General features: G+C 47.0%; 1 protein-coding gene across 8 annotated transcripts in view; it reads right to left on the reverse strand.

The window, feature by feature from the left end:
• The window catches only part of CACNA2D4 (calcium voltage-gated channel auxiliary subunit alpha2delta 4), a 112992-nt gene extending 106459 nt beyond the window's left edge, over nucleotides 1-6533 (reverse strand). For all 8 annotated transcript variants that reach the window (XR_015253892.1, XM_086714422.1, XM_086714424.1 and 5 more), the window contains exons 1-3: nucleotides 6104-6533; nucleotides 2233-2314; nucleotides 331-447 (exon numbers count right to left, since the gene is read on the reverse strand). Coding sequence is in view for 7 of the 8 variants with exons in the window: in XM_086714422.1 (XP_086570548.1) it covers nucleotides 331-447; nucleotides 2233-2314; nucleotides 6104-6279 (375 nt within the window). In the remaining variant the exon portion in view is untranslated. The remainder of the gene's footprint in view (nucleotides 1-330; nucleotides 448-2232; nucleotides 2315-6103) is intronic.
• Between the last annotated feature and the right edge of the window lie 7259 nt (nucleotides 6534-13792).

A 13792-nucleotide genomic window follows, 5' to 3' on the forward strand; every position in this document is an offset into this window, starting at 1 on the left:
TCCTAAGCCCTCACTCTGTACCTGCTCTTTGCCAGTCTCTGAACGTGAGATTGTGATGTGGAGTCCCTCCTAACACTGTAGATTGATCCTATTGTATTGGACATTGTTCCCTAAGGCAGAACTCAAATCTCAGGCCCCTTCTCGCTCCCCTTGCTTGCCATCATTTTCTCCGTTACAAGGATCTTTAGGCTCATGGGGATACAAAGCAGACACTCATAAGGTAGGAAGAGGATGGTGTGGGAAAGAGGATTCAGGGCCACAACACTGAGTGTCATTTTGGTGTCATGGGCGCTGGGGTGGAACCCCCACAAATCATAGGACCTGGAGTACCTTGACAGCCTCCACCTTCCTGCGTAGCATGGTTTCCATGTCCTCTGAGAACTTCCTCACCAGCTCCAAGCCATCCACCTCCTTGATCCTCAGACTGGATTCCACATCCTTGTATTTCTGTGTAGGGGAAGTGGGAGAGATGGGCATCTGTGGTCTTGTACATGATTATGTGTGGCCTCCAACCTCCCAACTAGTGTATTCACACCTGTGAAGTCTTGTTGACTGGACTAGAGGCAAGGACAGGCCCTCCCCTTCTTGTATAATCTCCCCCACTAACATTAATAGTTGTCTCTTATCAAATGTCCTCTCTGTTCCAGGAACTCTGGAGATGTTGTGGTTAATATCCTTAAAAGGGAGTAGACCGAGGCTCAGAGAGGTCAACAAACTTGGCCAAGGTCACACAGCTAGTGAATGGAGAACCTCATCCTGGAATTCTGGAGAGCGCCCAGAATTCCATGTTTTTTGTGCAGTCATGCTGCCTCCCTTGGGCTGCTCACAGGGACTGTGAGACATCAGTTTATCTTTCCCTGACACCTAGTGGTATCAGTGTGGCCCCTTCTCACATCCATGTGAACTGAGATTCTCACTGCTGGGGCAGAGCATGGCAGCAGCTGCAGGTTGCCCAAAGAACTGCCAGTAGGCCTAGGAATTAAGAGAGCTGGGATCAAATCTACTCTCTGGGCCCTCAGGAGATAATCTTTCACCTGGCATGTGTCTAATGACCCAGTTTGGCCAGCTAGTGGTCATGTGACAGGTGAGTTACTTAGTTTCCTCATCTACAAAACGTCACATTTGCATGGCTTTAGAGCAGGCTCTAGAATGCTTTTACCCAAAACGGCGACGTAATTACTGCTGTATCTCCCTCACCCCCCTCACCCGGGGTTGGAAGGCACAAATGAGTAAAGTGCTTTGCAATGTAGAAGCTCCAAGTGAGCTTAAAGGGTCTGAGTTGTCATTGCTGGAGCGGCCTACAGGGAGCGCAGGACTTCCGGTCCGGCCCACTCCTGCCAGCCAAGGACCAGCGGGCCGGAAAGGGCTGCAGTGTGGCCTTGCGAAGGCATAAAACCCTGGGGGTTTACTCTTAGCAACATTTAGAAAATGGTGAAGATCGTACTCACCTAATGAATTAAAGCGTGAATATAAGGCTCTTAGCAAATGGTAATAATAAAGGATGGCAGGCTATTACTAAAACCAGCCTGGAAGTTATAAATATTAGAGAGAATGAGGTTGTTTATAATCCAGTGAGAGGACAAGCTTGGTGTCAATCTGCTCAAAAAGCAATTAATAAATAAAGGTGTGGAGGGAGCTCGTGCAACATCCTGTCCATCAGACACTGCTTCCCGCCCTGAGCCATGCACGGGCTAGGCCTCAGCAAGGGCCTGTGTGGGCGCTTGGCAGTGCTGCGGCAGGGCTGGAGGTCCTGAGAACTGGAGGTAAGGGAAGCTCTCTCTGCAGAGGCCATAGGTCCTCTCATCTCCTTCTACTGCCCAAGCACCTGCAGGATACTTACCCCTTTCTCCTTCCTCTGCATACCCCTTCACAGTCAGGCGAGCATCCCACTCTTCCTATACCTGCTCCCTCTCCCTTTTCTTCTTCATAGCCACACACCCCCATCTCTCTAACAGCATCCTGGCATCAGCCTCTGGGGCATCTGAGCTGACACTACACTCTTGTGCTCTTGGCCACTCCACCGTACTGCCCCCACTGACTTGCTCTGTGACTTGGGCAAATCATTCCCTCCCGGGGCCTCAGTTTCCCCATCTGCAAATGAGGTGAATGGATTAGATAATCTCTAAGACCCCTTACAGCATGGACATTGGGACTTGAGAACGCTGCTTCTCCATCAGGAGGAAGTCCCTGACTGACTGCCCCCTGTGAGCTCCCTGGAAGGGGGTTACTGACCTTCTGCAGCAAGAGAGAGCCCGAGTATTTGGTCACCGTGTCATATAGGTCCCTGCCAAAGGTGTCTGCCCACAGCTTCACTCTGCCGGGGAATGAAAGTACATGTGTATACACATGCACCACACAGACACACAGATATGGAGACACATATATGCACACACATATATGCACACACACATGCACATAGAACACCAGCGTGTACACACACACACACACACACACACACGCTGATACACACACAGAGACACACATAGCACATAGAGAGACCCACATACATACATGGATGCACATACATACCACCTACACCCAGAAACACCTACAAAGAGCTACCATCCCTCCTGGTCCAGGCAGGAGACCTAGAGGACCCTTTGGGGGCACAGCAGCTGCCCTCAGGGCAGGGCAGATGAGCTGGGAAGCAAAGCCTGATCCCAAACCCCTAAGGGTTCTGGTTTGTGGGTGGAGAACAGAGAGGAGAGAAAGGGAAGAGGTTATGGACAGGCCTAGACCAGGGTGGAGAGGATACTGAGGGTGGAAACAGGAACTGTTTGGTAGCACTGCAACTTTTTTTTTTTTTTAATGCTTATTTATTCTGAGAGAGAGAGAGAGAGCACAGAGGTGGAGCAGAGAGAGAGAGAGAGAGAGAGAGGGAGGGAGACAATTGCAAGCAGGCTCTGCACCATTAGCACAGAACCCATTGCAGGGCTGATCCCAGGAACCTTGAGATCATCACCTGAGCTGAAATCAAGAGTTGGATGCTGAACTGACTTGAGCTACACAGGCGCCCCGGCACCACTGCAGCTTCTTAATGGGCTGTGCCCTTCAGTGTGCCCTGCTCAAGGTCACGACTGGCTGCCAAATCCTCTGTTGAAACTTCAGAGGGGACATGAGGCCAGGGACAGACGGACGAAGAGGCTCTGAGCTGCTTTTGTGGGGGCAGAAAGCAGGCCAGACAGGGAGGGTGTGAGGAAGCAACCCCTCACCCTGGGTGCAGGCAACCTAGTAGAGAAGCCCTGACCTCTGATCCGTCCCCAGAAGTGCACCAAGATCCTGCCACCTGGGCAGGCTGGTGGCATCCTGGGGAGAATACATAGGACTGTGTCTGAGCCTCTCCAGATGGAGCAAAAGGAGCTTACCCTCATGATCCTGTCAAGGTCCACATTAATTCAATCACTCAACCAATAATTATTAAGGTCCTACTGTGTGCCAGCCATTGTGCACAGCACTGCAGTCATATCACGGTCCTTCCTCATCTTTGTAAAACCCTCAGTTAGAAGGACACCCCTCCATATACAGATAGCATAATACATGTTTGAAGGGGAGGGGTGCCATTGCAGGGCTGATCCCAGCCCTGCAAAGGGCTGGGGAGGGTAGTGGTGGTACCAGGAGGCTTCTTGGGACAAGTGGGATCTGAATTCAGTGTTAGAAGTTTGGGAGAGTTTAGGCACCTGGGTGGTTCAGTAAGTTGATCATTCAACTCTTGATTTCAGCTCATTATCTCACAGTCAAGGGTTCAAGCCCCACATTGGGCTCTGTGCTGGGTGTAGAGCCTGCTTAGGATTCTCACTCTCTCTTTCTGCCCTTCTTCCCTGCTCATACTCTCCCTGTCACCCAAAGAAAGAAAGAAAGGAGGGAAGAAAGAAAAGAAAAGCACAGAAAAGAAAGAAAAGTAAAAGAAGTTTGGGAGAGTTTAGCCTGCCAAAGAGATTTCTAGGTAGAGAGTATAGAAGAGCTTGGAGGGGTCAAAAATGACTTCAGGTTTCTAGCTTGGGTAGTTGAGCTGATGGTGGTGCTATTGAGAATTATCAGGAAGATCAGGAGGAACAAGTTTGAGAGGGTGGAAGGTGATGAGTGTGTCTTGGGATATATAAATGTGAGGTTCCTGTTGCAAAGCTACTGAGTGCTGTAGGATATGTTGTGCACTGCACAACTCCAGAAGGTACCAATTGCATTATATCTTGGAAGACACAAACTTAAACTTAAAACCTCACAAGATATTTAGAAAGAGCTGTCCACAGGCAATGGTATGTGAGTCTAACAAGTAGAGATAGGGCTGAGAGTCATTAGTACATAGGTAGAGTTGAAATTCTGAAGGTATATGGGCTCTCTCAAGGAGAGTGTGGAGCATGAGAAGACCTGTGAGTTGATGAAAAACCCTGGGAGGCACCAACAATCTGGGGGGCAGGCAAAGGGAAAGAATTGCTTGAGGAGGACAGAAGGTCAGCTCAGGTGCCCAAGGAGTCCCAGAGGAGCACAATGTTAATGGAAGTTGAGACATTGAGATTCAAGTAAAAGAGAGTCCAGGGAGATGGAGCCAGGAATGTCTACTGGGTTGCGCAGGGAAGAGATCTTTGGAGATCTCGATGGGAACAGTTTTGGGAGGGCAGTAGAAGCCTGGGAAGGTGGTGGAGGCTGAGGGCTGAGCAGGAAGCAAGGGCACAGCTGGACACAAGGGAGATGAAATGTCATCGGGGTGGAAGAGGATTCAGCAGGAGAGAGAGGTGGGGTTGTGTCAAGGGGCTGGCAGAGGTCCAGCTCCCAGGAAGAGGGCAGGTGCAGATACAGGCAGGTTTGAGGGCTAATAATCTCAGCCAACTGTGGAGGTTTCTAAGTAGATGGTCCAGTCTGCCATTCTCCTCAACAAAGACCTGGATTCCAGCCATCTTTACTCAGCACTCAGCCTATTCCTGGAGTTCCCCTTTTACAATTTTGTTGTGTATTCTGGGGCTGGAAACTTATTCTCAACATCTCCCTCAGCAACAGATAGTCTTATAGCCCAGCAACAGGTGAAGCACAGGCCAAGCTGACTTGAGTTTAGCTTCTGGCACTTCCGTTTACTGCCTGTGTGAACTTGGGGAGGTCATCCAACCTCTCTGAGCTTATTTCCTCAAGTTCAGAATAGGGAAGCTATCACCCACTTCGTTGCATTGCTGTGTGGAGTAAATATATTATTTATAAAGCACCTAACGCTGTACTAGGCATAGAAAAAGTAGAGGTTATACAATCCAGTGTAAACAAGGCTGCTCAAATCCATTGCTCAACAAAGCTAGACATAATGTGCATTGTTTGTCCTCCCTGTCTCCACTTCTGTTAAGAAATGAGGTTGACAGCTGGCTCTGGTAGCCTATTTTGCTGGTCATGAGTAGCTGGGCTTAGATATGGACTGAGCAAGCTGCCCCCTTTACTCTAGAGTTCTCTGCTCCCCACATACATTGGCATTTCTTAATAGGACCACATGATCAAAGGACGGAAAACTAGACACTCTCAGAGAGGTTGCACAGCAATTAAACTTTATACCAAAATGTAAATGACTGAGAGCAGATTCTTTCCTGGAGCTGGGCTGATTGACAGAATGTAGAAGGGGGCCTGGAAGGAGGCAGAAGGGAAGACTAAGGCGACCAAAGTCCAATTTTACTCAGCTCCCGGTTGCATGAGCCATTTTGTTGGTTTAGAACTGCTTTACCCTTTCAGAATGTCAAAACACAAATTTCCCAACAAATCCTTGGGGAGCCACGACGATCATTTTGAGCTAGCACATCTCCCACTGCCAGGGGCGTAATGGCAGCGATTATCCTGGAAGGAGCATCCATCGGGCCTGCAGGAGCTTGAGATGCTGCTTGCCAGCCAGAGGAATGAGGACCCTCACTTCAGTTCTGCCTGAAGTCAGCAGGTGTGAGGAGTGGCAGGTGGGGCTCCTGAATGGCAGAATGTGGGAAGAAGGGAGGGAAAGGGAGAGTGGAAACCCCCAGGGGGAGCCCTGAGGGAAGCTAGAGGTCCAGGTGGGAAGGTGGACAGAGGATTGAGCTCTATAGGGGGAAGGAAGGGAGGAAAGGGCCAGAAGATTTTAGAGGGTTGGGGTGAACTTGATGCTTACGTTTCCAGAGGAATCTCGGTCTGCGCGTGTGTGGGGGACAGGGAGGTACTGGAGAGTAGCAGGCACAGGATGACCACGGTCTTCTGCAAGGAGGCCCAGGACCCTGGCCATTGGTGGCAGGGCCTCCTGCTGTGGGGGGCGCTGGTGTCTAAGTGGAACCTGGGGAGTCCTGGCATGGTGTCTCTGCTGGGCTCGGGGTGAAGGCAGGGAGAGAAGAGAGCAGTCTCCAACCGCCAGCTCTGTCTGCCTGTCACCTAGATCCTTGGGACAGCCCCAGGCCTTCTGCCTTCCTGGCAAGCCTGGGGTTCCCAGCTTTGTCTTGTCTTGGCTGCAACGCTTGGCAAGGGTGGGGGTTTCTCTCTGCCCACAGAGAACAGTGCACAGAGGAGCCGCCCCACCTGACCAGCAGGCTCCAAGAGGGGGCTGATGGTCTGAGGGGGGTGGTTGTGACAAAATGAACCCGTTAATCCATTGGCCTCTCCTCTAATCCCCTGCCTGACAGCAGGGAGGAGGAGGTGGCAGAAATGACCTCAGCAGGATTACCCTGATTTGAGAAGACAGGACTCGGTTCATTCCATTAGGGGCCAGAACTTTAAAGAGACAGCCCTGTTCCTGTAGACTTGTTTCTTCTGGACCCAAGGGGAGGAGAAGACTGTGACACTGGCCTGAGAACAACAGGGGGCATCTGTCCAGTGCTCTGACTTATCAAGAGAAGGAACAAATTGGGGCGCCTGAGTCACTCAGTTGGTTAAGGGTCTGACTCTTGATTTCAGCTCAGGTCATGATCTCAGGTTCGTGAGACTGAGCCCTGTGCTGGGCTCTGCACTGACAGCATGGAGCCTGCTTGGGATTCTCTCTCTCTCTCTCTCTCTCTCTCTCTCTCTCCTCCTCCTCTCTCTACCCCTCCCCCACTCTCAAAATTAATAAATAAACTTAAAAAAAAAGATGTAACAAATTGGTGTTTTAAATCTTAGAGCCATTCTGGGAGTTCAGTGTCATCATCCCTGTTTTCAGGGGGCTCTTGAGGCACAGGTAGGCTTGGGGACGGAGCTGAGACTGTAACTCTGGCTCCAGGCCTGCTGCCTTTTGATGAGGTCATAGATAATGTCAATATCCTATGGCCCCCACCTCCCCCATGTGCTCCTGGTCCTAGGCTAAGGGACACGTTTGCTGGGAAGCTGATGAAGCTTCAGGGCCCCTCCCTGAGGGGCAGCATGTTCCTGTACCCAAATGTTGTGTTAATATATGCAAAAGTAAGATCGTCCAAGTACAAGTGGTTAATAGCTCTGTCTCTTTCCATTCCAACTTCTCTGTCTGATTTTCCTTTAGTTGGGTGATGTTTGAGTGCCTGTGGGCATTTCGGGGATCCAGCTAAGAGGAAGTTGAATTGGGGAAACATTTAATTTGGGCTTAGAAAGATATATTTCTGTAGCTCACTGTCACTTCCATGTATAGATAACTTATCTGCAACCATCCGGGTATAGGAATGGTTTCCAGGAACACTCTCATCACTGCCAGTGCCTACACTGTTCATCAGGACGTGCAGGTGCAGCCTAAGTTTATCATGGTGTGAATGTCCTACAGCACCCACCATTGGAAGTATGTGGGAGGGGAGGGAAAAATAAGGTTTGGAAATACTTTGAGCCAGAAGCTAGTCTGGCAGATTCTTCCAATGATCAAACAAGTAAAATTGCCAGCAGAGGATTTGGTTCTTATCAAGGCCTGGCCAAAACAGTTCTCTCTTGTTAGGAAAGTAGTCAATGTTGAATGTATGTAATTATAAATATAGCTTATATTGTCTTCTCTTCTGATGGGGATTACACAAAACATAATTTGACCAAAACTGTTGTGTTTGTGGGCCCAGTCTGGTACTGGTGCTACACGGGCACTGCATGTGAAGTCTCAGCTTACACAGAACACGTATCGGTGCTTCTTAGTGGATCTGATACATCTTGTCCTGACAAAATCTGCGGGTTCCAGCAAAGTGGCACACAAAATTGCCACCAACGCAGAGAAATGCCTGAAGAAGCAAGTGTTTTAGTGACAGAACTCCTACACAGATTTATCAATAAGTCAATGTTGTAGCATCAGAGTAATCTGGTTACGCAATTATTTGGTTCAACATAACATGGCAGCCGATTTTTAAACGCATTTGAATTGTTTCTATGAATGCCTAATTTCGGATGAAGTTTGCACATTTTAAAAATACAAATCATAGCAAATTTAGAAAAAAGTACTACACAGGCTTATGGGACAATTAATAAATAAGAACACGTACTTTTTCTAGGTTTATGATTTCTGTAGTATTCATCACCTTAAAATGTGTAGTTTCAAGTGATTTTTTTCATTCTAAATAAATGTTCACTTTAATATCTATTTTTGTATTTATAATTTGCATTCCTTTTCTACTATAGATAACCACCCCGAAATTTTGCAAGCTTCTGACCCCACAGCATCTGGCCCCTGACCCCTTTGTGGCACCTGCTCACTGAAGGCACTGACTTCTTCTAACGGGATAAGCATGGAGCTACATAGAAACTTTTGCTCACTTCACAGATACAACAGTGGCCCAGGTCCTACCTGGCCCTTTAGATTTGCTTGGGAAGACCTCAAGGTTCTTGTAAAGAAAAACACTGATGTTACAATGGTGAGTAAAGGAAAGTGATGTCTTTTGAATGACCTACTGAGGTATTTCACTCTGCAAGTGCCTAACCAACTGTCTAGAGAAAAATACCTTTTAAATAACTCTAAAATAATTGCTTTGTATCATTGTTTACTCTGGCCCATTTTGCTCATTAGGACTATGACCCAGAGGTATACTGCATGATATTGGGAAACACTACGGATTGTGGTGGGAGCGGGGGGAGTAAGGGAGGGCAGAGGACTTGGGAGCCGAATAACTCCAGAGAAGAGATGTCTTAGTAGGAATAAAATGAAGCATGGGAGCAGAGCATAGAGCTAAGGGAATGATCAGTCCTTAAGACAGATGTTTGAAACTCAGAACCTTCAGGGGCTCATCCCTTAGCTGCAGGCCAGGATGGCATATTCATGCTGGCTAGGAGAGAACTGATGTTGTGGCTTTATTTTTTTTAAGTTTATTTATTTTGAGAGACAGAGCAAGTGGAAGAGAGGGGCAGAGGGAGAGGGAGTGAGAGAATCCCAAGGAAGCTCCACACTCAGCTCAGAGCTCCACATGGGGCTCGATCTCACAACCGTGAGATCATGTCCTGAGCTGAAATCAAGACTTGGACACTTAACCAACTGAGCCACCCAGGTGCCCCGTGGCTTTATTTTTAAGGGCCATAAGAGAAGGAGTATTGCAACTTTCTCTTGGTCAATGTTTCATATCAAATCCCCCACAATTTAATCAATCCATCCTAACCCACTTTCCTAGGGCATCTTGGCACCAGGCACTGGAGATATGATGCATAGAGCTGGCATGAAGATTGGATATGGTGCATGAGATAGGGCTCAGAGTCTTTACAGGAAGGCCGATCTCAAAACAACAGCTTAGGGAGCTAAGTGCTGTGATGCATAAGCGAAGTATTTGGCAATGTAGTAGAGGGGACATTATTCTCTCCTTATGGTGGGGAAAAAGGAGGAGGGAAGTTTTAGGGAAGACTTCACAGTGAAAGAGACATTTGAATTAGGCGTTATTTATTTATTTATTTATTTATTTAAACTTACATCCAAATTAGTTAGCATATAGTGCAACAATAATTTCAGGAGTAGATTCCTTAATGTCCCTTACCCATTTGGCCCATCCTCCCTCCCTCAACACCTCCAGTAACCCTCTGTTTGTTCTCCATATTTAAGTCTCTTATGTTTTGTCCCCCTCCCTGTTTTTATATTATTTTTGTTTCCCTTCCCTTGTGTTCATCTGTTTTGTCTCTTAAAGTCCTCATATGAGTGAAGTCATATGATATTTGTCTTTCTCTGACTAATTTCGCTTAGCATAATACCCTTCAGTTCCATCCACGTAGTTGCAAATGGCAAGATTTCATTCTTTTTGATTGCTGAGTAATACTCCATTGTGTGTGTGTGTGTGTGTGTGTGTGTGTGTGTGTGTATCTATATCTATATCATCTATATCTATATCTATATCTATATCTATATCTATATCTATATCTTCTTTATCCATTCATTCATCGATGGACATTTAGGCTCTTTCCATACTTTGGCTATTGTTGATAGTGCTGCTATAAACATTGGGGTGCATATGTCTCTTCAAAACAGCACACCTGTATCCCTTGGATAAATACCTAGTAGTGCAATTGCTGGGTCGTAGGGTAGTTCTATTTTTAATTTTTTGAGGAACCTCCATACTGTTTTCCAGAGTGACTGCACCAGCTTGCATTCCCAAGTCTTTATTTATTTTTTAAAGTTTTATTTATTTAAGTAGTCTCTACACCCAACGTGGGCTCAAACTCACGACCCCGAGATTAAGAGTTGCATGCTCCTCCAACTGAACCAGCCAAGTGTCCCTTGACTTGGGCTTTAAATGATGAATAGAGTTCACCAATTGGAGACTCCTCAATGGATAGTTATAAGGAACAGACAGCATACAAGAAACAGAAGGAACAAGAGTAGGAAACCATGGTCATGTTATGTTGTTTACACTTGTTGGAAAATAGTCAAAATATCAGATATCCATAACTGTATACTAAGTTATACTTAGTGGCTTAAAATAAATCAATATATTATTTAGTTAATGAATGTGTATTTTGGGCAGGGCCCAGCAGGGAAGGCTCTTCCATGCGGTGTCAGAAGGACAACTTAATGGGGCTGGAAGATCCACTTCCAAGGTGGCAAGTTGGTGCCAACTATTGGCTAGGAACCCAGCTCAGGCTGAGGGCTAGGAGACTCAGTTTTCCTCCACATGGCTGCTCAGAGTTCCTCTTCGTGGACAGCTTGGGTTTCCTCACAGCATGGTGACTGGGGTCCAAGAGTTAGAATCCCAAGAGAATATACTGGTTGTTGTATTGCCTTTTATGGTCTGCCATGGAAGTCCCAGAGCATCACCTCAATTGTGTTTTATTGGTTAGTTAATTATCAAAGGGAGGAGACACAGACCCTACCTCTCAATGGCAAGAGGGTCAAAAATTTGCAGACATGTTTTAAAACCACCACTGTGAGGGTAGTAGGGTGAGGGATAAGGGAGGATGGCAAGGGTGGAAGGGTTGGGGGTAAGTGAGGTGAGAAAGGTGCTGTAGGAGATGAGGCTGAAGAAAAGTTAGATTATACCTAAATTATGAAGGGATTATATTAGTTTTTTCTAAAATATAACTCAAATCTCCCCTGCTGCAAGTCCACATCTATTGGAAAGTACCGATTTATGGGTGTGGCAGTACAGGGGAACAGGTGGGTGGGAAGGAAAAGAAACAGGGAAGGAAAAGATATAAAAGAGTCATGTATCTGTGCTAAGCTCCTTTGTGCACAGACTACAAGTGTACTTCTTTGTCTATCGCTCAGTGAGCACTGGTCAGTGAGAATTCCCAAGCTCTCCTCTTTAGGGTGTGCATCCTGCCCTCTTCTTCCCTTGTTCCCTTTCCCCGCCTCCCCACTCCCACTCTCACCCTCTTCTCCACACACACTTTCTTTACATTATTGGTGACTGTCCCTGTGGAGTTGGTCTACTAGCTCCTCAAGGACTAAGCTTAGGTTGGAGCTCACTCATCTCTGGGCTTTTCCTGTCTGAGCAATGGAAGGGCAGACAATGGAACAAATCAGGTCTCTAGGCCTGATTCTATAACCGAGTATGACAAATCAGTATTTCCCACCATTCCATGTCAATTTCCCCTTCATTCCATCAATATGAATGAGCACAGCTGCAGGCGAGGCCCTGTGCCCAGGCTCCATTTCCCCACTGGTCATCGAATACCTCCCCTACCTGCTTCAGGGGATAGTGAAGATCAAATGAGGCAAGAGCAGAGTATTTCATTGACAAAATATAAAATATGCTATCAGGGATTTCAGAACATTTTGTTAGCAATTGAGTCATTTCTTCAAAAGAAATTTTTGCAGAAGCCAAAGAAAACTATTTCAGTTAATGGCAACCCTGTTCTTCTAGTTGTTCAACCCAGAAACCTTGGAGTCATTATGACCCTTCTCTTCTCACTCCTGCTCATCCAGGCCGTTAACAAATTCTGCCAGCTCTGCCTTACAAATATATCCAGAATCCAGCCATTGCTCCCCAATCCACAGCCACCACCCTGGCCCAAGCCACCATTGTCTCTTCCCTGGATTGTGACATCCTTCCTACTACTTATGCTGGACACCTTCTGTTTGTCTCTCCAGATCTAGGCTCTATGCTGTGTATCCTGCTCTGTGCCCTGGGAGTCTCATCTGTATGGACCACCTCTGCTGAGGCTAACAGGGAGCTCAGCTAACAGGGAGCCTCAGCAGGTGCCTGGAAAGAGAGTGAGGTCTCTTTGTGCTGGCCACGATCTTCAACCCAACACCACTATGCTTCTTCAGGAGGGCACCTCTGAACAACCATCTCTTTGTATTAACCAGTCTTCTCCAGGAAAACCGAACCAATAAGATGTGTGTGTGTGTGTGTGTGTGTGTGTGTGTGTGTGTGTGTGTGAGAGAGAGAGAGAGAGAGAGAGAGAGTATGTGTGTGTATATACAGATTTATTATAAAGAATTGGCTCACACAATTAAGCAGGTTGACAAGCCTCAAGCTAGCTGGAGACCCAAGAGAGTAGATGGTATATTTCCAGTCTGAGTCCAAAGGTCTGAAAACCAGGAAAGCTGATGGTGTTTCAGTCCAAAGGCCAGCAGTCTTGAGACCCAAGGGGAGCTTTGATGTTTCCTGAGTCTGAAGGAAGGAAAAAACCCCCAATACCCTGGCTTGAAGGCTGTCAGGCAGGAATTCTTTCTTACTCACAGAAAGGATCAACATTTGTTCTATTCAGGCCCTCAACTGATTCGATAGGACTCACCCACATTAGGGAAGGCAATCTACTTTACTTAAGTCTGTCCATTCAAATGTTAATCTCATCTAAGGGCACCTGGGTGGCTCAGTTGAGCTGTTGGACTCTTGATTTTGGCTCAGGTCATGCATGATCTCATGGTTTGTGGGACCGAGCCCTGTGTTGGGCTCCTCGCTGAGTGCGTAGAGCCTGCTTGGGACTCTTTTACCCTCTCTCTGCCTCTCCCATGCTCTCGCTCTCATAAATACATACATACATACATACATACATACATACATACATACATACATAGTTAATCACATCTAGAAACACCCTCACAGACACACTCAGATTAATGTTTGACCAAATGGGTGGGCACTCTGTGCCCCAGTGAAGCTGACATATAAAGTTGACCTCCATGCTCTCTTTGGGCTCCACTAGTAACTGCTTCCTTCCCATGACTTGGAAAATATTAACATCTCAGTGGCTCCAAAGCTCTGGGTTACCCTTGTGTTTCCTCTACATCTGCACCTTTGTAAGAAACTTTCCTCCAATTTTCCCATTATGAGTGTCCCACATATTTCCTGCTGGGCCTCTGTCTGACAGCTGGTCTCCCTGCCTCTGCTCTTGCCCTTTTTCAGTCTATTCTTAGAACAGCAACTGAGGGCTCCTTTTAAAAGGTAAGTCAGACCGTGTCGCTCTTCTGCTCAGAAGCCTCAGAGGCTACGCATCTTAGGGTAAAAGCCAAAGTTTCTGCCACAGCCTGCAAGGC

This window comes from Puma concolor, chromosome B4, assembly GCF_028749965.1.
Source record: "Puma concolor isolate L17-30 chromosome B4, mPumCon1.1.hap2, whole genome shotgun sequence".
Lineage (NCBI taxonomy): Eukaryota > Metazoa > Chordata > Mammalia > Carnivora > Felidae > Puma > Puma concolor.